Source organism: Lichenostomus cassidix, chromosome 9 (genome assembly GCF_008360975.1).
Source record: "Lichenostomus cassidix isolate B80296 chromosome 9, HeHo_3.0, whole genome shotgun sequence".
In the NCBI taxonomy this organism is placed as follows: Eukaryota; Metazoa; Chordata; class Aves; order Passeriformes; family Meliphagidae; genus Lichenostomus; species Lichenostomus cassidix.
In genome coordinates this window covers 17,566-44,250 of record NC_139490.1, presented here as the reverse complement: position 1 = coordinate 44,250, position 26,685 = coordinate 17,566, and the positions used below count along the sequence as shown (strand labels likewise).

Sequence of the window (26,685 nt, the reverse complement as noted above, 5' to 3'; positions counted from 1 at the left end):
GTATTTTCAATAAGCCTGTTCTGTAGTTCTTACCTTACTTTGTCCCTGGGGTAAAAGTGTGCAGCATTGTATGCCTCCATGCAATGGCTGGATGCCTCTTCACTGCTTGTATGTAATGTGATGCACATATATACTATTGTGTTTAAAAGAGACCAGAGTTTTGCACTGGAAGTTGACTGTTGAATTAAAATCATGTCTACACTCCTTTTTTCAAGCTGATAAGCTTTGACAGGGAAATAGCTGTCTGGCTAGAGGGCCATCTTTATGGCCGTTCTCTGGGGTCTCTCTGGAAAAAGCTTGTAAATGAGTGTATTTTGATTGCTCTTTTGAAAATCATAGTATTTATTTTTCTTGTGTGCTTCTAAGATAAACTTTTCTATTTTGTTTGCCCTTTTCTTTCTTGGGCAATGTAATAGCATGGTAGCCTCACCATGTGTATCCAGTGCAGCTGCCCTTATTCTTTGGAATTGTTCTGTCTCCTCCTCAGCCAGAATAGAGCTGCAAATGTTAGCATAAACCTGGGTGGTGTTCTTTATTAGCAACAAACAGGGACGGATTAGTCCCTGGTTGTGAGTGCATAGTCAGTCCCCCTAAGAAGACAGTGGTGGGAAGTGTGGTCTGTCTCGCTTCTGGATTGACGTTGTTCCATTGCCAGATACACAAAATTCTGATGCAGCTATCCTACTCTAGTGCTTCTGAGAAATTTAAGGGAAACTGGTGAGGAAAGAGCACTTACAGAGTCCTTTTTCCAGTGCAGAGGTTTTTCATGTATCTGTAGCAGTTGGTGCCCCGATTAAACCTTCTGGTGCTTTTAACATGCAGAGAAATAAATTGGGTTATGGTGTGATGGAATTATTATATACCACTGGACTGTAAAGTTGAGTTACTTACTATGTTTTGCCTAGAAAGGACCATGGAATCTCCAGAACTATTGCCTTTGTCCAGTTCCATGTTGATATATAGATTGCTTTCATAGTAGTGAAGTCTGAACAGAGGTGAGTGTGGATTTTGCTCTTTTGAACGATCGTAAGTTTCTAAAACTGTGAGTAAATAAGCCTTTCTTACCTTCAAAATGATTCCTGATTTCAATCAATTGCCAAGGACGTTTTTGCAGCTTTTAGCCAAAACTCTGACATACATCAAAATTCCAAAGTTGGGCAATTCGCTGTTTCCACATCATAGGTATTTGTACTAGTACTGCATCTGAGTTGGGTAGTTTCTGTGCCTGAATGGTTACAAAGGAATTCTCTCCTAGTAAATTATTTGGGAAAGTACTCTAGGTATCACCTTAAAAACAAAGGAGACCAACAAATTGGACGCCCTCTCCCCAAACAGCTTGGGTTCAAACAGGATTCTTTTAGGCAAGATAATGGTTTCTATTATTAATACAAATGACAGCATTAAGCCATCAGTGAGGAATGAGATGTGAAAAAACTGCTGAGTGAAAAGTTTGGCCTGTCATTGTATTGCAAACTTGGAAATTGTTTTATCTTTCTAATGTTAACATAAAAGCATACACTGAAATTGGAAAAACCTGTTAGTAGTTAACAGCTTGAGAGTTAACACTACTTTCATTTTAGTCTTTTGTTCAGACTAAATTCAGACCTGTGCAAGTAAGTAAATATCGTATGCAGAAATCACAATAAAGCTATAAGATCACTGCAGTAATCTAATGTCTTCGTGTATTAACTGCATTCTTATAAAAGCTTGCCACATATGCATTCAAGCATTTTTTTTTTTCTTCAAGCTGTTCATTGTGAGAGTTTTTTTTGCCATTTTCATTTGCTTTTACCAGAAGTCTTCAGTATATGTGTTGGCATTGTACAGCCAGGTTTCGAGTTTTGTTTATAATTACAGTATTAAAGTGGAGAAGGGATGCAGAGAGATGTGAGACTTCTATTGAAAAAAAGAAAAAAAAGCCTTTACGAGCACTGTCAGGATTTTTTTTTTCCCAGAAACTTTTTTCCAGATTTGATAGAATTCATTTATTTTGTCTTGTCACTGGAGGATTTTTGGTTTGTTACCAAATCAGGAATGGCTCATTTGTTCACTACGTTTGGAAAACTGATATGTCAGATTTGTTTGTGTTTAAATTCTGTCTCTTGAAAGGATATCTTTATTGCTGCAATAAATTAATGTATCAAATTATGACTGCCAACATCTGTAATTGGCTAGGGATTCATTCCAGATTAGCAGCTCCCAGTTTTCATGTGCTTTGTGAGGTCTGCTTTGTAGTCTCTCCAAAGATGCCTTGGTTCCGTGGCCAGATTTCTATATAAAAACAGAGTTAGCTAATTTTAAGGGGTTGCTCTGTTAGGCGGAGGTTTTGCACGTCTGTCATTTTTGCTTCACAAAGTTGTCCATTTGTACAGTGCAGACAGTTTTTTGTTCAATTTTTTGAGTAGTCCTATGAAAGTGCTGTTGTATAAATTTTGCTTTATCTATAATGCACTACAGAGAAAAAGGCTTTTGGTGTTAAATTATTTCTCATTTCTCATGTCTGTTGGGGAAAAAGAGAGGATACCCCCTGTCTGGTCCTGACAAAGCATATTTCATCAGACTGCTATTATTTCTGTGCAGGCTTTGAAGAAAAAGGGTAAAAGGTCATTCTTTGTTTGTAACTAAGAAAGACATTGTCTTTGAAAGATGGTTTATTTTTCTCATATTTTAAATAGTCCTGTTCCCATAGCCCAGATATATGCTTGCTTTAAAATCTCAAGCTACTTATTTCAATATAAATATGCTCAGAAAGATGACCACTTGACTTTTAATGAAGGCTGAGTATTTATGAAATGTGTTGTGTTTATGTCACGTTAATGTTCTTGCAAATGAAATATTTTGACTGTCATGTCAGAAATTACAAAGTGCCTTACAAGAATGAGTCCTTGAGGAGTTTTTTAAATGAACATCAATAAATTAAATGTGTAAAAGGTGCTTTGTAAAGGTTATATTTATCATTCACTATAAATAACCAGATTTAATAAGTTTCTTTTAATGTAGTTTGGGCTTTTTTGTAGCCAAATGCCCTCTCTGTAGGAATGAGCTTCAAGTAGACAACCTGGTGGAATGGTCCCCTAGAAGATGAAATAGACTTGAATAATGGAAAGAAGCCTGATTGGGAGTGGATATCTAACTCAAAGGTGCATTCTATTGTGTTTTATTTAGCTTTCATTACAGTTTTGTAGAGCATACTCTATAACTGTGTAAATATACTGAACATATTATACATATGGATAACATGCTTCCAGTTATTATTTAAAAGTCTGTACAGCATGTCTAGCCAGCACAGAAGAAAATGTGTTCTAAAATCACACCACAAATTTTGCAGTAGGGAAACGAGACAAAAGGAACAACACATTGTAATTTGATGCGGGTCATTGTTTAGTACATACATGTGTGTTAATGAAATAAAACTTATGGTAAGGAGCTTTGCCTTTTATTTCAGTTTCTGAAGATAGAGTGGATTTATAAACTGAAACTTACTCAAATATTAATTTACTTTTGGAAACAAAACCTAAATAAATCCTTATTTTTTAAATCTTACCTAAACAATAGATATTCTGCTCTAGAGGGGAAAACTAAATGGGCATCATATGTTCAATAGAACACTTGTCAGAAAAAAACATTGCCATGTAGTTATTTTACTTTGCAGACCTGTTTCTCAAGGTCTGCCACATGACTTTTTGGCCTCACTTCCATTATGTATTTGCTGCCAGAAATTGTATCTTCCTCTTTGTACTTTGAGGTTTTCATTTTGAGATTGCTTTTCTGAAACATTAAAGTTTTAACTTTTAATGAAGAATTTTTTCTTTCAAATGCTGGTTACAAATTTATTTCCCAAAAATTATTTTGTGGATACCAAAGAACTAATTTTGAACGTTATGCTCTAGAATAAATCAAGGGGTTTTTTTCTTTTTTAACTGGTGCAGTTACTTGCATTCTCTCTAGTTAGTGGTTCTTAACCTCATCATAGCTAAACCTTCCATGAGAAAACTGGCAGTGTTCTGCCTCAAATCTAATTCCTTGTTCCTTTTGTTCTCTTGTTGGCCCCAAGAGAGTTTTGGTGCCTCCTTATCCCCTGTCATACCTAAGCAAGAGTCTTGCTTACCTTATTTGCCTGAGAATCTCTGGGGGAAGCCTTTCTCATTTCTTGAGTATTGCTATGGTAGAGCACTTGCCTTGAGGCTGTCCATTACTTAAGACTTATTTTCTGAAGTTCCAGTACTTTGTTCCTGTTTTCCATAGGAGACAGGGGACTTGCTGACTTTTGACAGCGTTAAGAATGTCTGGGAAATGGGTTGTGAATCCCCTTTCCCAAAGCATTCTCAATCACCCTGTAGTTTGTGACCATTAAAAATGCTGAACCCTTGCTTTCCTATGGAAATTAAAAGAAAGCCTACCCACAGAATTCAAGATTAGTTCATGTAAAAGGTATTACTGAACAGTGATTTCTTTCAATTGATGCGAACTTTATCAAAGCCATTTGTAGGAATGGACTCTAGCCAAGTCAAAGTAAGTTCCTTTCATTTCAGATAAATGCTTTATTTGATTTCAGATAAATGCTTTTATGCATGCTTTGGTAGAACTGCAGAGGGATAGTCCAGCTGCTAAATGTCTGGTTGTTTCTCAGTTCACAGCTTTCTTGTCACTGATAGAAAATCCTTTGAAGTAAGTAGAACTGATGTTATTTATAATAAACATGTGTTTTTATGGTGTTTTAGAAAGATCTCTCAAATAAAACAGAATTTTAAATACACATTCCAAAGCAGAGGTCAGGATTTTAATGTATTGTTTCCTGTTGTCACAGAAAATGGATTGTTAAATTGAACATTTTTACTGTCTCTTTAGAGAATCAGGGCTTGCCTTTACTCGTTTGGATGGGTCAATGGCACAGAAGAAAAGAGTGGAAGCAATTTGTTGTTTCGAAAGCAACCAAGCAGGGTCCTGAACTATAATGCTTTTGTCTCTGAAAGTGGGTGGAGTTGGATTAAATCTGACAACAGATTCCCAAGTGTTTTTAATGGATCCTGTGAGTAATGGGTTGTTCATGATGATATGGCTTAATCTAGGTGAAGCTCCTTTGGTGTTTTCCTAATAGGTAGAATGAAAGCCCCTCTGAGAATGAATGACATCAATGAGTTTCTGTTAAAAGGCAAATAGGACTTCTCTTCATTTGTTTCCCTGGCATCTTTTTAACACTATATTTTTGTGCTGTCCATATATTTACTGTGTGTGGAAAGAATGCTAGTAGTAGTACTACTAACAGAGTGGTGTGACACCTTACAGTGTTGCATATGCAATCTGTTCCTTCTTTATTTCTTTTTCTTTCTGATACTTTTGAATGTTTTCTATTTGTTGATTATGAACGTCAAAAGCCATAAAGTGGAATTTGAGGAGCAGTATATATTTAATGTAATGCTTGTCTGCTCTAATCTCTTCTGTTATTATTGAGAATTTATTTATAAATTAAGACATTAGTCTGAGGCTACCTTTTTGTGGTCATGGGAGACTGGTAAACATCTAAATTTAGGAAGTTTTGTTCCTTTCATTAAGGCACTCAGAAATGCAGAATTATTTGTAAGGACTAAAAACGTAAATTTCATGTATTGATAGCAAAATGGTATTCCTAATAAAATTGGTTTTATTGTACAAGATCATTGTACAAGATCACGGTCTTTCTGTTCCCTTCCTGCCTTCCCCACTGTTTACGCCTCTGCTGGGATGTCCAAGTTTTTTGGCAGTTGGAAACTGAAACAAATTCTGCACTTGAAAGAAACAGAGTAAATGAAAAGAACAGTATAGCTTTGGACTTGGGCATCTGTCACCACCAATAGTAAAGAAAATGTACGAGCTTGGACGTCAGGTCAGTGATAGTAACAGCATGTACACAAAAGGTATTTATTTAATAAAGGAAAGAAATTAAATATGAGTAAGAATATGGAGAAGTTGCCGGGGAAGAATTTTTTGTGAATGACGATGCATCTTCACAAATATTGTTTCTGTATGTATTGCATTGATCAGTTCAGTTTGAAGGGACCTACACTACCATAATGTCCATCTAGTCTGACTGCTGCTTTTTTTTTTTTTTAAAACGATTCTCCGAATAGTTGTGGAAACTGCAAGAGAATTTTAATCTTCTGTGAAGATAATGAATGAGGTATAATGCATTCATTGTATTGTGGCAAGCAGTTGTAAGAAAATAAGGTAAGCATTGCTAACACTGAGTCATCTACAGTCTTAGTTATACCTAACAACCCAGGGGCGAATATGATTGCAGCCTTTATACACCACTGAACAGCATCTTCTCATCCTGCTGGTAGCCATCCTGTGATGGTAACCATCCCAAGTGGCAGTGGTTTACTACTTGTATTTGATGGAGGAGCCCACAGAATCCTTTATGATCTCTCTTTTGAATAATCAGTGCCAAATGAGATTCAGTCATGCATTAGTGTTCCTTGAAGTGCACTAGCAGCAATAATAGGATTTAAGAAGCAAAAATACCAGTGGAGTAACCATTTTTTCAAATTCTGTGAATTTATTGTAGAACTGTAGCTCGGAGGTCTGCATTCCTTCTCTGAGATGTGTAATACCACAGTGCAAGGGAGGAACATTTATCCAACCATAGAATACTTTCTCCCTCCCACCCTTTTAAGAAATTATTTGTTTGTTTAAATACAATCACAGCTGCGGGATTCCCACCGTTAGGAAGAAATACGAACCTTTAATGAGAGCATCACAAGTACACAGATGTTTCTCTAAGGCTCAGGTTTTTTAATATTCTCCAATGTAAAACACAGTATCCATTGTATGAGATACTGCAGAAAGGCATAGAAGTACTGCAATTCACTTTTCCTTTGCTGGGCTGATGAGAAAAGAGTGATAGTACACTTCAGTCTTCCTCGACTACAGCAAAAATGGAATGGAACACACTTCTGCATGTTTGGGCTAGGTCTTTCCTCCAGCCATCGTGTTGTTTTCATACAGTGAGATTAATATTAGAACGGTTTGCCATAAATAGATTGCCATGAATTATCATCTTGCAGTGACAAATACATAATTTGTTGCTCTTTTGCTTACTACCACAGATTGCAGAAACAAGACTTGTTTTGCTTTTATCTTGCAGTTTGATGTCTCTGAGTGTGTCTAGGCATCAGAGATTCTTAGAATCTAAAATCAGTCATTAACAAGAGTTCTTAGAGAACTTGCGGTATGTGGGTGACATGAAAGGCGAGCCCATTGCACGAGACTTGCTTATCAGAGACAGAACACTATTACAGTGTATGTAGATTTAAGTATCTATTCTCTGAGAACTAGTAGTACTATACCTCTAGGTAGGAAAAACATGCTGGAAAAATGCAGAGCACAGACTTAGCATTTCACAAATCCTTACATTTAATGTTTCATCTGAAGTATAATTGGTAATGGCTACGTTATCATTTTGTGTTCAGCAAAGTTTCTTGTTTACCTAACATGGTGATTACTGTATATACTAAAGAAAGCATACATGGGCTTATATAACAGTCCAGTTTATTGTTAAGTAAATGCCTGTGTCCAGCTGATTTAGATTTTGCCATCAGGTACTGAGGCAGTTAGTATATGCAATGTTTGTTTCAGAATTAAAATAACAGGATTGTTTTGATGTCCCCTAGATTCCTGACAAACTCTGTTTTTAAAGCATTTACCTGAAGTTCCTGCTTGTTACGAACATATAACCAGAACTTCTCAAAGCTTTCTATATAGCAGTGTACTTAAGGAGTGAAACATTAGGCCCAGAGTAATTAATCTGCAAGCAGTATTTGTTCAAGGGTGATGGTGCAATATCTGCTTCTTGATTCTATGTGCCTATTACTGTGTTTTGAACTGAGTTTATTTAACTTTGTTCATTGCTGCTACTAATAGGTTTGGAATCCCACTATGGAAGACCAGTGTTGTGAGAGGTGTCACAGGCTGGATCAGAAGCATAACACTGCCATTACTAAGGTGAGTTGAAAGATGATCCCAACAGTGTTCTGGTTATGAATAAATAATTATTTTCCCAAAAGCTTTACTGTCTTTTAAAAACAATTGTGCCATCACAGTCTCACCAGTAAACATAAATTGTAGAGTGATTGTTGAAGTGTGTGCTTTGGATTTTAAGATCTTAATAGAAATTAAATGTCTCTGTTGAGCTATTTGGAGTGACTCAGATGGGGTAGTATTGCTGTTGGTAAGCTTGGCTATTACAGTTCATTATCTTGAAGGTATGTAGAATGCTTTTGTTATTGTCATAGCAGCCTGTTTAGCTGTGGAAGAACAGCTAGCCTGCCTCGTTAATATGCCATCACAAACATATTACTTGGAAAATTTAAGACAGGTTCTCTTTTAATAAAAATAGCAAAGAAGAGCTAGATATCCTTCCAATAATTGTTTAAAACAAAAAAGTGCAGAGATTAAAATGCCCAGCCTTTTCCCCCAACTGCTTTACAACCTTTTTCTTTGTGTTTACAAAGTAGTAGCTAAGTAATGTAACTGTACTTAGGCTACTCAGCTCCCTAGCATTTTTTTCCAAAATACCTAAATTTCTCATCCTAAACTTTTATGTAGAGAAAGATAACATCTTCATTTCAGTGTTTTGGATTTTTGTTTGGATTTTGTGTTTTGTTGGTGATTTTTGTTTAATTTTGGTTCATTGTGAAGGATGCAGTAGAAGAAAAATATCCTGAAAATTCAGAACAAGAGGGAGCTTGCAGCAGGAGCCTTTGCTACTAAAAAGCCTTCAGCAAGTGAAGTAAAACAATACAAAATGAAGAAATTAAGGCTCTGATTGATTTATAGCTTGATCTGGTGTTATTTTGTATAAATAACATATTTAGTATTTTGGACACAACTTGTCTTCAAGTTACATGTCCCATGCTACTTTTCACTTTTGCTGTCTTTGTGCTCAAAACATAAATGCTTCAAATAAATTATAAAAACTAATTTGCTCCTAGATGTTAATTTAGAAGCAGACAAACTCCTGGTATTTTTCCCTGGCATCAGGAACAGCCCCATGAAAACAACTGATAACAATTACTAGTATCATTTTCCTGTATTAGATGACAATTTCCATGTTCCAAAGCCAAATATAACTTACTGAAGGTAGTACTAAACTGTATAGTCTCTCCCAAGAAAGCCATCAATGTATCTGAATGAAAAGAGGTAAAAGCTGAGCATAGGAAAGTCCTGTCTGATTTGATTGGTGAAGTTGGTTGGTTGAACAGATTGGTATTCTGGCTGTTTGGGCTTTTTTCCTGCTTTTCATGGTCCGTAAGTAGTGTTTGGCTTTTGGCATTGTCTTTTGTGGAGTTTGAACAGTATGTTCTAGAAGTGAGCTTTTGGAATTATTTTTAATTCCGAAGAGTGAGCTAGAAGTCCATCATTCTGGTTTTGGTTTGGTTTTTTTTTTGTTTGTGGGTTTTTTACCCCATACATAAAATAAGGATGTATATAGGAAAAAATGCTTCTTAAGCTTTTAGGAGTTGCTCTGAGTTGTGACCATCTAAGGAACACCTTAGATTATAGGCTTCATAAAAACAAATGAAGTTACAATACTTGAGTTGTAATCTAAGCAGCACTGTGATTCTCCTGAATAGTGATGTTTAGGGTACAGTGCTGCTTCGAGTACCTTCAGTTTAGAGCAGAAAAGTGCTTGATGTATCAAGTGACGCTATTGCAAGGGATAAAAAGGGATCTCTGCTTTTCTGCAAAAGCTGCCTGCAGCAATTTTGAAGTAAGTAGTGAAGGCAAATAGTGACATAAAGGTCATTTTATTGAAAATAAGCCGCATAGAATTTGGTATAGGTGCCATACCTTTCGCCTTCCTGAGGCTGTGGGTAAACACTTGCTCATAGTATGAGTTACAGAGGCTAGGATAGAATGATTTTTACAGGTTTTCTTTCTTCACTAACTGTATTTGTTAACCCCAAACATGCTGATTTTCATCTTATTCCGCAACTCTCCTTATTGTATTAAGGTAACAAAACTTCCATGCTCAACCAAATTTTCAGGCTGGTAATAAGTATTATACTTTTATACTTTCTTGCTTCTCTCCAACTAAGCTTAAAAAGAAGTAACGTGCCTATTCTCAAGTATGAGTGCAGAAAAGGGGTGGAAAATTTAGACTGTTTAGCTTAAAAACAGTATTTTACCATTTTCCATAGAGTATTCTGTGAGTATGCAGAACTCTCCAATATTTGTTTGATGAAGTATATTTTTGTCATTACAGACTGTAACTAATAATCCCTCCTGCTTTAACACAACTTCAAATTTAGCTGTTTAAAAAAAAAAAAAACCAACCAAAAACACAGCAAAAGAAAAACCCATGCAGGAAAGGGCTAGTTACAATTGGGAGTTCAGATAGTATGTTCTTTTATGTAGCTACATGCTACTTTGGTTTGGACCTCATCTTTTAGCATTTTTCCTAGATGGTGACAAACTAATCTTAGAGCAATTAAGTAGTGAGAACAAGTTAAAACTGACTAACCCTTATACTCACATTACATCTTCTGCTTTACCAGTTAATGGTGAGAGCTTGTTGATTGTTTATGTCTACGCTAAAGGTTTAGCACCATCACTAGGTTCCAGCCCAAATCCTCCTTTATCAGGAAATAATGAAATAATATTTTCTTAGTGTTTCTGGATTAGTACAGGGTATAGCTGTCAAAGAACACTAATTTTGTTCTGTATAGACTTCTGGCAAAAGGATAGATCTGAACCTGAGTACAGGTAACACCCAATCTCTGTCTGTCATCAGCATGCTTTATTTTTACTGCTTTTCCACGTGTCTTGTAGTAAATGTAGTGTCGATGTGGCAAAAAAAGCACTTTTACTCTCTTTACACATGGAAAGAGTAGTTTTCCTTATCAGGGTAGGTACAGTTACTTAAGCAGCTTTGTGATCTTCCTTTACCAAAGTAGTATCCCCACGGTGTTTAAGACTAAGTTCAGGATATAGGGCTTACATTAGGGATGATGTTTCTTTAGTCACTTGAAAGAAAGATACCTTCTTCCCAAACTTCGTGCTACTAACGCAAGTAGCTTCAGCAGGTACTTCCTCCAGTGCCCTGGTGCCCTGTCCTATATTTATGGCAAGCTAGAAAGGGGACTGGCCCTAAACAGCTCCCTGGCAAATTATTAAGTACTTCTAAATAATTACTATCTAAAAGCTGGACATTTGGTAATGAGAGCTTGAGTAACATTAGCAAAGCTTAAGTGTTATACCTGTTGAATATTTTAGTCAGACTGCATTGGAGCTCCCTCTTTTTTAATTGCTCGAGAGTTTAGGGAAGACAGAAATGCATGACAACTTTTTATTTTTGTATCAAGTGCAACATTGCAAGGAACAGATAAAACTCAGTTTACTAGTCCCATAGTATACAGAACTGAAAAACGCATTCTGCCATGCTGCAGGCACTGTGCGTAAGAACCTGGTCAAAATTTCAGTGCAATTGTGACTGGAAGAGCAAAGCAGTGCTATTACTGTTACAACTGTATGTATCCCAGTGTCATTAATACATTTACGGTAAAGCAGAATGGCTACCACTCCAGTGTATGAGCAACCCCATGAATTAGATTTTACATCTAAAACAGCAAGCAAAGGAATCAATGCTAATCACCTTAATGAGGTGAGGTAACAAACCCAGTTTAAAGAATATTTTGAGGCAATTGATCAAAATAGAAGAAATTTTAAGCTGAAAATACCTGGTTTTATCTAGTAGGGAGAATTGGAAATTGGGCAGTAATAGGTGGCCCAAGGATTCTGCTTCCTAGCTTTTGCTCAGTCTTCATCTGTAGCACTGCAGACGCCTTCAGCCAAGAAGATTTTCCTCAAGCTACTAGCAAGTGTAACTGACCACCATCTATACCTTTCTAGCTGTTAGTTCTGGAACAAGTCCTTGCATCACCACTGTTTGAGACAGGCATTTCTACTGAAGGTAGGTATCGAGCTTCTTCTTGATGTTGTCAAATGAATCCACTCCCATATAGTCAGCTTGGCCCTGTTCCCACCGTTCCTTGCGTTTTTCTGAAGATTCAGCTGGTAATACCGGTGATACTGATACATGGGACACTGCCTCTGTAACTTCTTCCTAAAAGGAAAGGCAGAGTGAAAATATAGAAATACATTGTACAGCTGAAGTGAGCAACGGGCCATAGAATGGGACGACAAAGTAGACATTATCATGCACAGTAGCAAGCGTTGCCAGTGGGCAGGGATTGTGCAGCTTTCCTAGCAAAATAACAAAGCAGACTTACAGAGGTTAGCAAGGGAAAAAAAAGAAAGAAGTAAAGTTTAAGTTCTTCGTACCTCTCTACAGAAGCCACAAGAGAAAGCCAGAGTATAGACCAAGCCCGATAGCTGCAAATAGTTTGTTAGAAAGATGCAAGATTACCAAGGGAAGCACATCTTAAGAGATCAGTAACTTTGGTCTTAGAAAGGCTGAGAACTTAAACTGGCCCAGATACTAAGCTAAGAAGCCTGCAGTCAGATGCAGGCTACTAAACTCTGTGAATGAGTTAGAAGCATTACTTTGGTTTTAATAATATTGGCATTCATCACTGCCAGTTTATACAAGTATTGATTCTCTCGTTATCCTAGGCTTACCTAAATTCAATTCAGCATGCAAGACCTGTATGTACATATTTGCATGCTGAACTGGGGTTCTTGTGCTTGAGAACCTTATTAGCTGCAACACATTAAGAGTTAGGCCGTTCTCTGTATACATTAAACAAGTTACTACATCAAAGAGGTTGCTACAGTGTAATATCCGGTGCAACATTAGCTACCTATATAGTTTGTTTTAGGCAAGCATACAGTTACGTCCAAGCCCAGTCTAGCATGCTTTTCTTTTGCAGTACTATTTACTCCAAGCTTAAAAGGACAAAACTAAAATACCCTGCATCCCACTAACTAAAACACACCCATGCTTTGAGATGGACAGAGGGGAGGGAAATTGCTGCAATGGTAAATAACCTGTCATCCATACTTAGGTATGGATGTACAAGATTATTAGGGCACGTACCATGTTTACCCCTGTAGTAATTTCTTTAACAATTCCGTGCTGTTCTAGTAATGGTAAAACATCAGATATGTAGGTATCCCACCACATGTTGAGGAATTCTGGGTGAACTATTTTAGGGTCGCCCATGTTGCCCTTTATGCTTTTTGTTCTGGAGTCATATGTATAGTTCCATGGCTTTGTACTTCCCAGGAAATGCACCACCTTAGTACTTGCACCAAACCTGTTGGACAGAAAAATTTTAGAAGCCGGTTTGTACATGTGTCTAGAAAATGAGTTTTGACTGGCAGACATAACTTTTTTTAACTTGCTGTTTCTGTATTTGACCAGAAAACAGAAATATTAATACATTTAAGAGGCTACATGCTAAATGATCAAACTGCCAATGCCTACTGGTACTGAAAGCATTGCAATACAACAGAAAAATTGCAAACCGAATTCTACATTACACTAGTCTGAAAACAGCCAAAACCTTATGGTCTGGGCTATTTAAATACTTACAGACAATTCAAGGCTTTAGGATGATGTCCATAGCTCAGGAGAGAGCAGTCTCAAGCAGCCATTGCAATCGGAACTGCTTTTAAAAGTGAAAAAGATTCTACTCCAAAGTCAGTAAGCCAGAGAGTTAAGCATTACAAGTATTACGTGGAGATGCGTCAGTGTTAAGAGTTACCCCTTCCGTTTTTAGCCCTCTAGAAATGGATCGTTGGAAGGCTCTGCTGCAAGCAGACCATGTCCCTGCAAAATAACTTATATAACCTAGGCATTTCAGAAGATTCCTGATCTTTGTGCAGTGGGGTCTTGCTAGACAACCGTTACTTCTTAAATAACCTTAGAGTTGCCATGTGTGGGTTTGGTGGTGGGTTGTTTTTGTTTCTCTTTGAAACCATTTAAACTCAATTTTCAATATGGACTTATAGCTTTGTCCCAACTGTTATCAGTATGTTCTTCTGCATTTAAAGTGTAGATGAGATGCACCTCTTCTCAAGTAAAGAACTTTACACTGAGACAACATTCGTGTCATTGTTCTACAGTACCAGAACTAGGTTTCAGCTTGATTCAGTTTTGTTAACAAGCAATACCAGTCTATACTAGCAGTGGCTATCTCACCTAGTACAATTTGTATCACATTAGGCTTTCTTCTCAACATAATATGACTGAAATGGATAGTAATGTCAAAGTAGCTTGTCTAACATTTTATTAAGCTGACGGTGGTCATTTTGACCAGGATTTGGACTATATACGTACAGAGACAATATAGGTGTGTTTCTAAAGCCATAGGATATTCCAACCGAGGCAGTATGCATTTTTGTGTGGGTGTGGGTTTCACACTATTTAAAGGTCCTTGACTATATTTCAATGTTCATGTTCAATGTTTCAAATACAACTGATCTTACTGCAGAATGGGGACTTATGTGTGTGTGAAAGGTCAAGTACTTGCCTGAACTGCATGTTAAAAAACGCAGTCTTGAAGAGGTCAGTTAGTGGGCTTTAAATCCCAAATGTCAAGATTTAGCATAAGAGGACTACCTTAGTTTTATTACTACTGTCACAGTACTACACAACCTGAGTTTTCTTCATCATAGGCTGCTGCTGTTCTGAGGAAACTTTTCATTGTTCAAAAATCAAGGCTATTTAAGCTAGAGAATAGAATGCATGAGAAATTCCACGTCACATTTGTCGCGAATGGAGAAGCGTACTCTTAGTATTCTGTCCACTTATGGTCGAACAACAGATGCCAAGCTTCTATGATGTTTTCAGTATCTGCTTTCTATATACTTTCTGGATCTGCAATACTTTATTTTGACATTTATGCTCAACTGTTAGGAAGCTTTATGTCCACACTGGCCTCAGCAACTAATCCATCTTTCCCCATCTCCCAGAAAAGTCCTTCATCAATGTTTTGAAGTTAGAGAGCATTTGTCCTGAATTGGCATTTTCCTTTGGAAAAAGGATTACTGAGACTGCTGTGAAATCTAGTCTCACTGTACAAAGCTGCAAAAAAACTTAGCTATTGCTGTCAGTAGGTTTAAATTTCACTATATTCCTACTGCTGATTATAAGGAGTGTAGCTGCTGATCTAACCAAGGGAAATTGTTCCACCTATTGAGCAGGGAATTTTACTTATAAGGGCTGCACTTCCAGCATTCTACTTTTGAAGGTTTGATGAATTCAGTTAAGCAACTGATTCAATCTGTTAAAGGAAATTTTTGTCAGGAGCCCCCAGATCCAACTAGCCTTTCACGGCAACCAAATAATTTATAAAATTAAGGTCACGTGACTAACAGCCAGCCACAGAAAGAGGACATACTCTACAATAGATGTTAGCTTATCAAATGCTGTCCAGCTACTTAGTCATTCTGAGGCTTGCATATATTTCTTTAAATAAGTGTTCCACTTTTAGCATGACAAGATTCCAAATAGTATTCTGATCACAAGACATAGTTTGATTTTGAGCCAGCGAGTCCTGCTTATGCTAGCTGCTGCTTTAGACACTAGTAACCTGATGTCATTCAGAGATCAGATTGTTTTTATGCAATTGGCACTTTCCCCCTTGACTCCAACTTCTGTAGCTCGTAATAGATAAAGAGTTTCTCTGTAACACTTCGGTTTCCTTTCTTCCTACCCCACCCCCACCTCTTGGGTTATAATACTTTGAGTGACCCTGCCTCTGACGTACCGTTTACTCACATGCTAAACTAATACTGCTAGCTAGGGAGGACACAGTTTTCATCACAAAAATGTGATGGTACGTGCTTGGCTGTAGCCTTTGTTCCGTCTTGCTGTTACTTGAGGAACTGAGAGAGGGCTAGAAAGGCTATTAGAAGAGAATTCTAGATTTAAAAAAAAACCCCAACTTTTTTCACTACACTTATTTGAAGGATATAGGTTGATTAGTTGAAACTGTAACTACTGTTTGTTAAAAACCCTAAGTAATTTGAGTGAGGTAAGGACAAGTTATCTAAGTGTGAACGATAACACCGGTGTCATGCTGAAGTTCAGCTCAAGTTGATTAAAGAGCCTACTGCCATTGGTTAGAATTGTACTAGACTGTATCCCATAGTGGAGGAGTGGTTCTTCCTTTCACAAGTGACCTGTCAAATGTGCTTACTCTAAATCAACTTCAGTGTTATCACCAGGGATGAGTAGTTTAAGCTACAGATACAGCTGTCTCTCTGCATTTGAGATGATTCATTTGACTTACATAAATTCAACCTTTTTTTTTTAAGAAAAGAAATCTTATATATTGAGTGACAGCAACAGTCTCCTTCTAGAAAATCTGTGTAAGCTCACATCATGCCCGTGCATGCTGTTACAAGAAATCAGTTTATGTAAGCTCTGAAAGCCTTCTTGAAGTTCTCAACTTACGCTTTAAATGCGGGAAGGTAGGAATACACGGAAGTGCTGCTCAAATTATAAATAAACGGTAGATGTTTGCTCATGTCTGTTGTTGCCCAGCTGCTGAAGAAGGTGTTTAATAACCCCTGATCTGCACCTAAAACAGAAAGCATTAATAGGCTACAAGCATAAGACAGCTGTTCGAAGTTCTTTTTCAGTCACTTCACTAAGTAAGAGTTCGAAATGCAGTTGTCATGTGCAGTAGAAGTCTGGCACAGAGCACGGAAGTTCTATTTGTGAACAACCCAGTAAACCTTGCAACCTTTGAATATTCAAAAAAATTGAGAACGAAACAGTATGTATGGAGTCACTTTTGTTAAAAGACAGGAAGCTGTTCACAAACTCTGCCATTTAGTTTCTTTTACAGCTTAAGTTCAATCTGTATAAGGCAGCAAAAAAAACCCCACAACAAAACAGGACAACTGAGCACTGTTCAGCTTCAGGGAAAAAAAAACTTCAGAAGGTCAAATGGCAACAATTACTTTTATTACTTATGCTTACAGATGCATGACCAACATCATCTCACTGCCAGAGTTAGGGTATCAGTAGCATGTTAGACCTGCGGTCCCAGATGTATCTTCCCCCCACAGATCTGATAAGGAAAGCACATCCAGTTTTGGTGACAACTCTAGTAAAACTCCATCAAATCCCTTAACAGAAAACAGCTATTCCTAGTGCCGTACTAAAATGTTCCTGAATAACTGCTAAATGAGGATAACAATTTGTTTTCAGAGGGGTCAACTGTCAGTTTGCAAGTAGAGGTTGTTACAAGGTTAAGCGAGTCTGAAGTTGTTTGGTATCCCAGTAGTAGATTAGCTAAAAAAATAAATAAATATAACCTTCAGGCTAGAGCAGACTAGTTTATAAGCAGTGACTGAGAAGTAAAAACCTATTTATTTATATGCATTCAATCTTTACTGCAATGAACACAGTCTTTAAATAGTAATAATTCCTCTTATCAAGGAGATTGAAGGGAGTCCTCCAACTTTCACTTGCCATGTTCTTTCACGTATAACTGCATTCACAAGTAGCATTACTAAAGAGTAGGTAAATGGATAGCTTAGTTTTTAGACAATGTTTTATTTTAATCTTTCATTTTCTCACTCAGTCTCTGCTGACTCAGAAAAAGGTTTTTATTGGCCTGTGATTCAGTTTTAGGGCAGTTTTAAGGTTTATACCATCAGTGCTGTTTGAGCAGAATTTGCTTTTTGCAACTGAAGTATCTTGACTCTGGGCATAAACTTAGATGTACAGACAGTACACTGACAAATATAAATACTAGGTATCCTGTTACAGCTGTCAGCATACATGCAGATTGCAGAGTGAGAAACTGCCTGGAGACTCAGTCCAGTAATTTCAAACCTCTGACTTGCCTCTTAAACCATAAAGGAATGAAAGCACTTTTGAAGAAGTTGTGTTCATCACAAGAGAACTGAAGGGGTAGCAGCAGTGTATTTCACTTACTCTACCGGACTTCCTCTCACTCAGATTGTTTTACATCTTGGCTTTTTTTTTCAGATTGCATGCATTTGTGCCAAAGTAGACAATGAAAACAGACATCTAGGTTTCCTAATTAGACTTCAACAGTAGTGTTGTTATATAAACTGGATCTTAGACCTAAGGTGAAAAATCAGGCACTACTCATATTAACTACATATTTACAGATACATATGAAGGTACAATACAGCAAGACTGTAAAAGCAACTGTTTTGGTTCTCAAGCTAAAGAGCCAAAGGATTGTCTAAGCAATAGCAACATTCTTAAGGAAGCAGTACAACCAGATTTCTTTAAAAACAATTTTTTTTCCCCATCCACTACTTTTAGATGGTATCTAGAGTAGTTGCATGACATGTTCTTTATTATCTAGAAAGGTGAAGTTTACACAGACAGAGTAGTTGTCTACATAAGTAGCCATAATTCTGCCATTTCTGGGGAACAGCGTTACATAGGAGGCACCCGTCTGCTGTTACACTCAAAAAATATTCTGGAAGGTCTTCCACTCCCTGGTTACTACTACTGCAGATGACATACTCGCAGCTTGACTTCAACTACACATAGTTTGGTAGCTTGTTAAGTTTGCATCCCTGTGTCCTATTAAAAGCAGTGATCTTTCAGACATTTCTCTTACTAAGTTTCCTAGAATCTTTTATCACTCTCTAGGTCAATTTAATTTTCAATCCCCTTTCTCCCTACCAAGTTCCTGAGCTCAGCAGTAGCTTATACAGATGGTCTAGGTCTCCATGGTCTCACTACTCAGATCAGTGCTATCATGTAATCAAAAATAGGTAATTTTTGAAGCTGAAGTACAAATTACAGTTCTAGAAATTTGAAACCTAAACAATTAACCCACTTTTTTTTGCTGTCAAGTGCTGCAACAGTTGCTTTGCATTTAGGACACAATGGAAGTTTCACCGTTCCATGGCTTTAGCTTTCAAGTCATAAAGCATATTGTGGAAGCAGTTCTATTCTTTTAAAGGACAAGGGCCTTCAACCTAGAAGATCTGGTCTGATCTAGAAGATCTAGCAGTCAAGGACAAAGCTCAAAGGAGATAACCACTGAGTCTCAGATGTTCCTGAAGCTACACAACAGTCAGTTTGCATGAAAATGTGCATTTGGGCTTTTTTTGGTTGGGTGTGTTTGCTTTTTGAGTGGGTTTTTTAATTGGGGGTGAAGGGGGAGGGCTGTGTTTGGGGCGGTTTTTTGTTTGTTTTTAGTGTTTGTGGGGGTTTGTTTGAATTTGGTTTGTTTGGTGAAATGCAACAATTCAGAATTATGCTGTAGATTTTGCCACAGCTGGGGATCAATTTGCACCCAGTATCTGAGAGCACTCACAAAGCTACCAACTGCTAGCTTTGTCAGTAGCAAGGTACAGACATTCATTACCCAGCAGTACTCATTTTCATAGGGTAGCATTAAGCATGCAGCTGTGACCAATGTTCTTTAGAAGGCCACACACAAGAGGCCCTACAATAACCAGGATTATTCTTCAGGCTAGGAGTCACATCTGGAAATTTTACTTTTTAGAAAGTACTGAAAGGTAAGTCAGCAGGCCAGCTAACTGCCTTCTATCTCAAAGTTCCAGGTTAGGGTCTTATTTACATTGTTTTCTGGAGCTTTTTAAGTTAGGCTTTGTTTTGTACCACAGTAGTTACATAAAGAAATTAAGTAACAGGAGACAGTGATACTTGGAAGCCTTTAACTGTAGCAGTCTCCAAGCAACATACGCTTTTTAGTGCAATGGTAATAGATTTAGTAGACTTACAGGACAGCAGAACTCGGCTTCTCAAGCTTAAACCTGGTACAGTGGCCGATCCCAACTGACCTATAGTGGGAAGCAGCCAAGGCTACATGCACTTGATATTGCAAAAGAGAGTCACCACCCTATAATGACAGGAAGCTATCACATAGCATACGAAGAGATAGTTGTGTCTTCAAATGTTTGATTCTCTGAAGCTGTGCTCAAGTTGACCGGTACTACTTTTTCCGTGGCAACTTGAGTTAGTATAGAACATCCAAGACTTGAATGTTAGGAATGTCTGAAGCATAGTACTGGAATTTCATTTCCTAAAGCACGCACTGTGATTGCTACAGCTTAAGATTTCTTCTGACGTGATTCCACACTCTTAAATGCTGAGAGCTGTTAGTCTGGAGGCTAAACTCATTTTTATTTCACTAAGTCAGGAAAAAGTAGTTTTACTACATACTGTAATTACAGCCTCTATTTCTGAGAAGGATACAATTTTTGTGTAGTAATGTTGAGAATTCTATAATACAGAGTCCTCATGAGATATATGTAGTTACTGAGCCATCGCAACTAGTTGTCACCATTTTACTCTAACTTTCATAGAACTACAAATTAATACGTACCATCAAAACTGCCTTTCTCTGTGGCAAACTGTAACAGCTGACTGTATGTTTCAATGGAAGGTCGGTAAACAAAAACTCCTGAATTAAAACAGTCAGGCCAGCCAGGATCTGGTGCTGCAGACAGCTCTTCTCTCTCAAAAAGCTCATCAATATTTGACAAAACCTAATTGTAAAGGGGTTAAAAAAAAGTTTGCAGTTTAGGAATTGTGGTATCATGTTTTAATGGATTTTGGCATCAACCTGAAAACATGAGAGCAAGTTCTTGTTTTAGTGCTCATCTTATGGAAGACAATACTTTACAGAAATAGTCCCCACAGACTTCATTACAGTTAATTCGGATAAAAAGGCACATACATTCTTACTGTTACTAGTCTGTCTAGTAAAAGGCTTCTATTGCCCTTACTCTTAAAAAAAAAAAAAACCTCACAGAAAAAAGCCAACCTCCCCAACACTAGGTCTTTAAGAGGTACCATGAGACACAGCCACTTACCATTGTATCTGCATCCATGAAAACACATTTTGAAAACTGTGTCAGTTCCCAGCAGTGAAGCTTTGTTAGTGTGACGCCCAACTCAGGTCTTTTCATTAACGCCAAGTGTGCTGAATCCCCGCTATCCAAGACATTTACCAATATGACTTCATCAAAGACTTTTTCCAGCACTCTCCTGGGGAAGAGTCAATTGGCTAGAATTAGTTCTGGTGTTACTCCTACAACAGACCACATGACAGATTCTGTAAAGAGAAGTGGAGTAACAGGGAACCTAGCAACATTTCTTGTTGAAAAGAAGTAGGAGTTGACTGCCTGTGTTGGAATGCACAAGTACACCTGTCTGCCTCCAAAGTTTCTAGTTTGCAATGGGAACATTGTGGGGAACAGAGAAGTTTCTTTTTTTTTTATTTTCTTCCACAAACAGAGCTTTAGTTTGCATGGCTATCAAGTCCAGTAAGTCATGGCTACGTAGTACAAACTTTCCACAAAGCTTTTTTTCTGTCCAAACTCTGATTTTCGGCAACTTAACAGTCTACTCTGAGCAGGCAGTTAAGAAGGGGACGCTGTCAGACTAGCTTGAGCAGGACAGTAGCTGAATCCTTAAACAGCTGCAACACAAGTTTATGCAATGCAACTGTTCTGGATTCTGTGACATCTGGGACATGTGAGACATGTGAGACAACTAGACCCAGTTGCTAAAACTTTCTTTATCCCATAAAGTCTTTTCAGGACTGACTTAGTCACGGCTGTGGGTACAGAAATGTTTTGAGCCAGTATCACATTCACTAAAGAGTGACACACCTTCAGGCAGTGTAGTGAAATTCTGTGGCAGATATCCAACCTTTGCTTTATCATCCATAGAGCATCACCATTAGTTCAAGTGATTAAGGTGTTCATGCTGCTTAAAATAGGAAACATCTGTAAAGCCTCACTGTTCTACAGTATATCTTGAATGCTCAGCAATTACCAGTACAATTTGAGCCACAGAGCTTGTAAATGAGTTTTGGAACTCTGCCTTGCAAGGCAGTCTTTACATTGACAGTTTGGTGTGGACAGTGCTTCTGAACTTAAGGCGTACCTAGTTCACGGAGACAGGGCGAGAAATGCAAGTTCCAATTACACCAGTAGGTATGTAGGTATCAGCGGTCTAAGGGCACAGTACTAGCTGGCTTGCACTAGCACGTAAGTACATTTAGGATTCCTCTTAAAAGAGCACACTCACCTAGTAGGCTGGAATGGATGTTCTTAATATTATATCACTGTTTAGCTGCCACGAGACTCCAGGGAGAGTCACTCCATTTTTTATTGAGCCACCTCTCTATAGTCTCTATATATAGAGAAGTCTTCTCAGAAGTACTTCCCCATGCAGAGAATCTTGACCTATCATCTGTAGTTCCCACAGTTATTAACTGTTTTGTTGTTTGTATGTCTTTTTTTTTTTTTACCCTCTTACATGTGGAAAGAGAATCCAGTCCACTCCATAGTGAGACTGTTCTAAGGAGGCTGTAGGAAGCAGTTGCCTGTTAATTTCATTTGTTGTACTGTGGTGACCTTGTTAGATGCCTCTGTTGAGTTGCTGATTTGACATACTTGGTGCTACTTTAGTTCTGCTCGCTTTCTTCTCCCATGAGAAAATTTGAAGTGTCTGCTAGATTTCAAGAGAGCTTATGTTATATTATCTCAATCAGGAATACTTCTGAAAAAAAATAAATAGCAATCCCCTACTCCCACCTCCACATGCATACACAGAGCACCAACAAATGCACAGGCAATATCAAACTGTTGGACAATTCTAAGCAGGACTACAGGAGAGCAAAGATCCAGCTGAAATATCAGTATCAAGTCACGGTTCAGAGCTCTAACTACAGACTACTTGTTTAACTTATCTTAGGGAAGGAAAAAAAAAACCACACCAAAACATAACGAACAGTTTCCTGTCTGAAGAACTTACAGAACTCCAGATGGTATAGATAAGTTGAATTCTGCTGCAATAAGCTGTTTAGCTTCCAGAGTTTTGAAAAGTTACTATTAAGGAATTTAACTTCCATTTTTCAACCTGCACATCAGCAGGAACTGTGGCAGTTTGAAGTATGTAAGTGACCTTACCTCATAAGATCTGAGACCTGAGGAGTTATGAGTGCAGTCAGCTTCCTTGTTGTTCTGTACTGTTGCAAGGATGAACCAAGTACCAGTGCTCCTTTCACATAGGAGTCATTTGTGGCTAGAGTCACAAAAGACTGGTCTGGAAGAAATGAACTTGGTCAAGTTAGCGTGATCAACTACTTTATTCTGAGACAGATACATTAGAAACCTAGTATTGTTAGGTAATCATGCTGTGAGACCTCACAGATGTGCCCTTTAACTCTTTGTTAGGGCCTTCCTACGTGACTGTATGAAGCAGATTACTTGCACAGCTGTATTTGCTACTAGTAACTCGACACATGGCAAAATGCAGTAAAACGACCCACAAAATCAAGACTGTTGCAAGAGAACACCAGTTGAAATTTGCCCACAGGTTAAACAAGTCATGCCAAATGTAGAGGCAGTCCAAAAAGTCTAAAAAGCCTTAGTTTGGCCACTAATAGGCCATCAAGCTAAAAGTGTTTGGAGTCTGTGGGCTTGCATTCAGCCTAAAGTCAGTAAGCTTTTCTGGAGTTTTCTCTAGGTTCGGCTCTCAACCCTGAAGCTACAGCAGTGTAAAACTTTCATTTCATTTTTAAATTAAAGTGAGCACTGAATTATATCTTAGACAACAGTTTTAAGTTTTGCAAGCTCAGGATTTTGCAGATGAGTTGTTCTGCAACTCATGATTGCAGCTCTGTGACAAGAACGCAAGATTTAAATGGGAAGTAGCTAGTAATACAAAAAGCAATTTAAAACTCGCAGGAACAAATTTTTACTGTTCAAGCAAAAAGAGGTACTATGATCTTCTGCTTCAGCTGTATCTTACAAATAGCTTAAGACATTGTTTTGCCAATATAGTACTTATTAAGGCCATATAATACAAGCTTTGCATTCTTTTAATCTTCCTGTTGTTTTAAACTGCGAGAGTGGGACTGACAGAAGCAAACAAGTAACTTCTGAAAGTTCTTCAGTTCACTGTTAACTATTTTCACGCAGGCCTCCTTTCAAAGTTATATCACTTTATGAAGCAAGCTCTTTTCTACCAATCCATTTTCAACACTGTCGACAAAGCAGTGTCTTCCTAAGAATTTCAAGAGTAGATTGTCATTCAATTTTATTTTATCGGCCTTGATTTTTTTTCTTTACAGAAGGTATTAGATCTTCTAGTGAGTTTAGATCAGAGTGAGGGTTCAGGGCACTTAAAGGCTTACTATCAAGCTTAGTAGTAAGATTAAAACATTGACTCCTTTCACAAAAGTTGTTGTTTGGCACAACTCCTAAGTTCACCAGGCAGTCATCACCGATATCTGTTTGACTGAATACCCCCTTAACAGTTCATGACAGAAAGTCATGTACCATAATTGCCTATAAGCTCTGCAAACCTCATTTACAAGATCTATAGACCAGCTACAAAACCTTCTGTTTTGCTTAGCAGCAAAACCAACTAGTCCCAAGGGATTTAGATTATAGAGGTCAATCACAAAGATCAAAAAAGCTTCTATAATGCCTGGAATAAAGATATTTTGTTTCAATTCACTTTTAGCTGCCTAATTGTACTATTTCATATTCAGCAAGTGTACAGAACAACTTAATGTTTCTTTGAAAGGGCAAGCATGCTATGTTTTAAGTTGCATGAACATCCTCCTAATAGCACAGGCTTTTTCACTAGGTAATTTTCATGTTACTACTCAATACATGGAATTTTGACACTATGCTCTCAGACAGCTCACTAAAAATCCAGTGTAGACTAAGTGGGATTGTGGCCAACATTCACCTGAATGTTGCTTGTTTGGGTTTTTTTCTGCCAATCTAAGCCTAATTCTTAAAGTGACCTTGCCATTGAAAGACTGGTCTTTTCTTTACTGACCTATTAGCAGGTATACTTCTACTCTGTCTCCTCACCTTAGTGAAACAATATTCACACACACAGGTCTTTAGAGAAATAAAAGTCAATTTAATGATGGAGTAAAGGCTAAGAAGCCCTCTACTCCATCCCAGCTCTAGGAGGAAACTTTACAATTGCTTGACAGGAGGCGAATATTGCCAACTTGGAGACCATCCAAGTCAGCGTAGCCTTCCAAAGTTTTGAATAAACTATGTTCTATTCCATACCTTTTCTAAAGTACATTCATAAGTAAATGAGCCCATGCTACTACAGTTCTGGCAAGACCAGCTGCTGCTTATTATGGCAATTACATCTGCAAAGGACTAGTCCGTTCTACCTAAACAACAGGTATTTGAGCTCTGTGGGTCTCCCTCCTCATCCTTTCCTCCTCTGTAAACATTTCCTCCGCAGAATCTTACATTTACACGGCAGCCACTGTTAGGCCCAAAACGTAATGAACTCTTGGTGACAATATGCCTGCAAAACCACACAGAATGAGAGACAGTTACGCAGCTCCCTAATTGACTTATCCAGACAAAACCAGGCTACTTCAGAGACCTCTTTTTCTGCCCAGTTCACAAGCCATATAATATCTCTTTGCAAGAGTCTTTGTGCTAGCCCTTACACACCCATGAGCATCCTCGAAGTCTGAGCTAGGAGCAATCTTTCATTTGATGTTGTGCAGGAGGCTACTGGAGTGCATGCCCCACATCATTTAAAAATTCCCCTGGAAGCTTTTTCGTAGGCATAGCCAGAGTTCACAGATGCTTGCCTTTCCCCCTGTTCTCTGACTTAGGTACATCTAAATTTTTTTTTTAGTAGCGGATTGCTAGAGAAGACAGGAGCATCTTATCAAGATACGCGTCGGGAGGCAGACTTCCTGCAGGCTTCCAGACCTGAAAATGAAGCCGACTTTACTGACAACTTCAGGTAAGAATCGGGGAAAAAAAAAACGGAAGAAAGAAGCGAGACGTACTTGGAGAGGCGGTAAGGACCTACTCCTTGCAAAGTAACAAAATCGCAGAAGTCACAAGCTCTCTCCGGCTTTTCAGGAGAGTGCTGGGTTTTCCCTCAGTGAGCCGCTGCAGCCCCACAGTGGCCCCTCCGGCCCATCCTGCTCCCGGCCACGCCGGCTACATCCCTCCCGTTAGGGGACGGAGCCTGGGGCAGGGCATCGAGGCAGGCGCGCAGCGAGCCGGCACCGTGCGCGTCCTCTCAAACCGCACAGCGGTGCCCGGCGCGACGGCTCCGACCCCCCCGCGGGCAGCCCCTGCCCCCACCAGCCGGAGCCCGCTCGCGGCCGGGACGGCTGCCTAAAAATAGGCGCAGCCGCGGCCGCCCCTATCCCGCGGCCAGGATCGCGTGGCGGCTTCACGAGCGCGGCGCGCGGCCCGCGGCCCTCGCGAGGGGGGTGGTGCGAGCCGAGCGGGCGCACACTGACCTGCCATGGTGCCCGAACGCGGATCAGCTGCGGGACAGGCGGCGACCACGCTCGGGTCTGCGCTGAGGCCGCCCCTTATATAGGGGCGGGGCCAAGAGCTACACGTCAAGGGCAGCGGGAGGAGGCCCCGCCCCGAGGAATCCCCGCGGCGCCGCGGGCGGGGCCTCCGCCATGGCCTCCTGCGGCAGCGGCACGTCACCCCCCTTTCCTCCGGCCGGGGTCGGCATCGCGCTCGCTCCGAGAGGCCTCATCCCCCGGCCCCTCCGCCCACCCCGGTGCCTCTCGGGTAAAGCGGAGCTTGATGGTACTTGAAAATACTCCATTGCGCGAGTAGATGGTAGGACAGTGTCAGGGTGCCGTGGCTCAGGGTGGGAACGGCGGTGGTAGAGGAAGGCGTTGCTCCTGTGGCCGCTAAGCCCTGCGGGAAGAAGAAGTAAAACCACTG

General features: G+C 39.0%; 2 protein-coding genes across 10 annotated transcripts in view; one reads left to right on the top strand and one right to left on the bottom strand.

Moving 5' to 3' along the window:
- The first annotated feature begins 3,986 nt into the window (after positions 1-3,986).
- The window catches only part of LOC146432979 (uncharacterized), a 35,212-nt gene continuing 12,513 nt past the window's right edge, over positions 3,987-26,685 (top strand). For 2 of the 6 annotated variants that reach the window (XR_014853954.1, XR_014853953.1), the window contains exon 1: positions 26,388-26,526. Coding sequence is in view for 3 of the 6 variants with exons in the window: in XM_085068806.1 (XP_084924932.1) it covers positions 7,915-7,980; positions 25,596-25,729 (200 nt within the window). In the remaining 3 variants the exon portion in view is untranslated. Of the gene's footprint in view, positions 6,205-7,899; positions 7,981-25,595; positions 25,730-26,387; positions 26,578-26,685 lie in introns of those variants that run through there. The other 4 variants (XM_085068806.1, XM_085068804.1, XM_085068807.1 and 1 more) reach the window with 4 other exon arrangements.
- Positions 11,313-26,361, bottom strand: GYG1 (glycogenin 1). 4 transcript variants are annotated; one of them, XM_085068802.1, is made up of 9 exons: positions 25,776-26,010; positions 22,897-23,032; positions 22,244-22,438; positions 20,791-20,965; positions 20,301-20,463; positions 16,403-16,529; positions 13,037-13,256; positions 12,322-12,372; positions 11,313-12,103 (listed from the first exon to the last, which is right to left on the bottom strand). In XM_085068802.1, the coding sequence occupies exons 3-9, from the start codon at positions 22,270-22,272 to the stop codon at positions 11,942-11,944; spliced, it is 927 nt and encodes a 308-aa protein (XP_084924928.1). In that variant the 5' UTR covers positions 22,273-22,438; positions 22,897-23,032; positions 25,776-26,010; the 3' UTR covers positions 11,313-11,941. The 4 variants fall into 4 exon arrangements, with proteins under 4 accessions (XP_084924928.1, XP_084924929.1, XP_084924926.1 ...); XM_085068803.1 differs by having other exon boundaries at positions 22,244-22,435; XM_085068800.1 differs by lacking the exons at positions 22,244-22,438; positions 25,776-26,010 and adding an exon at positions 26,241-26,361.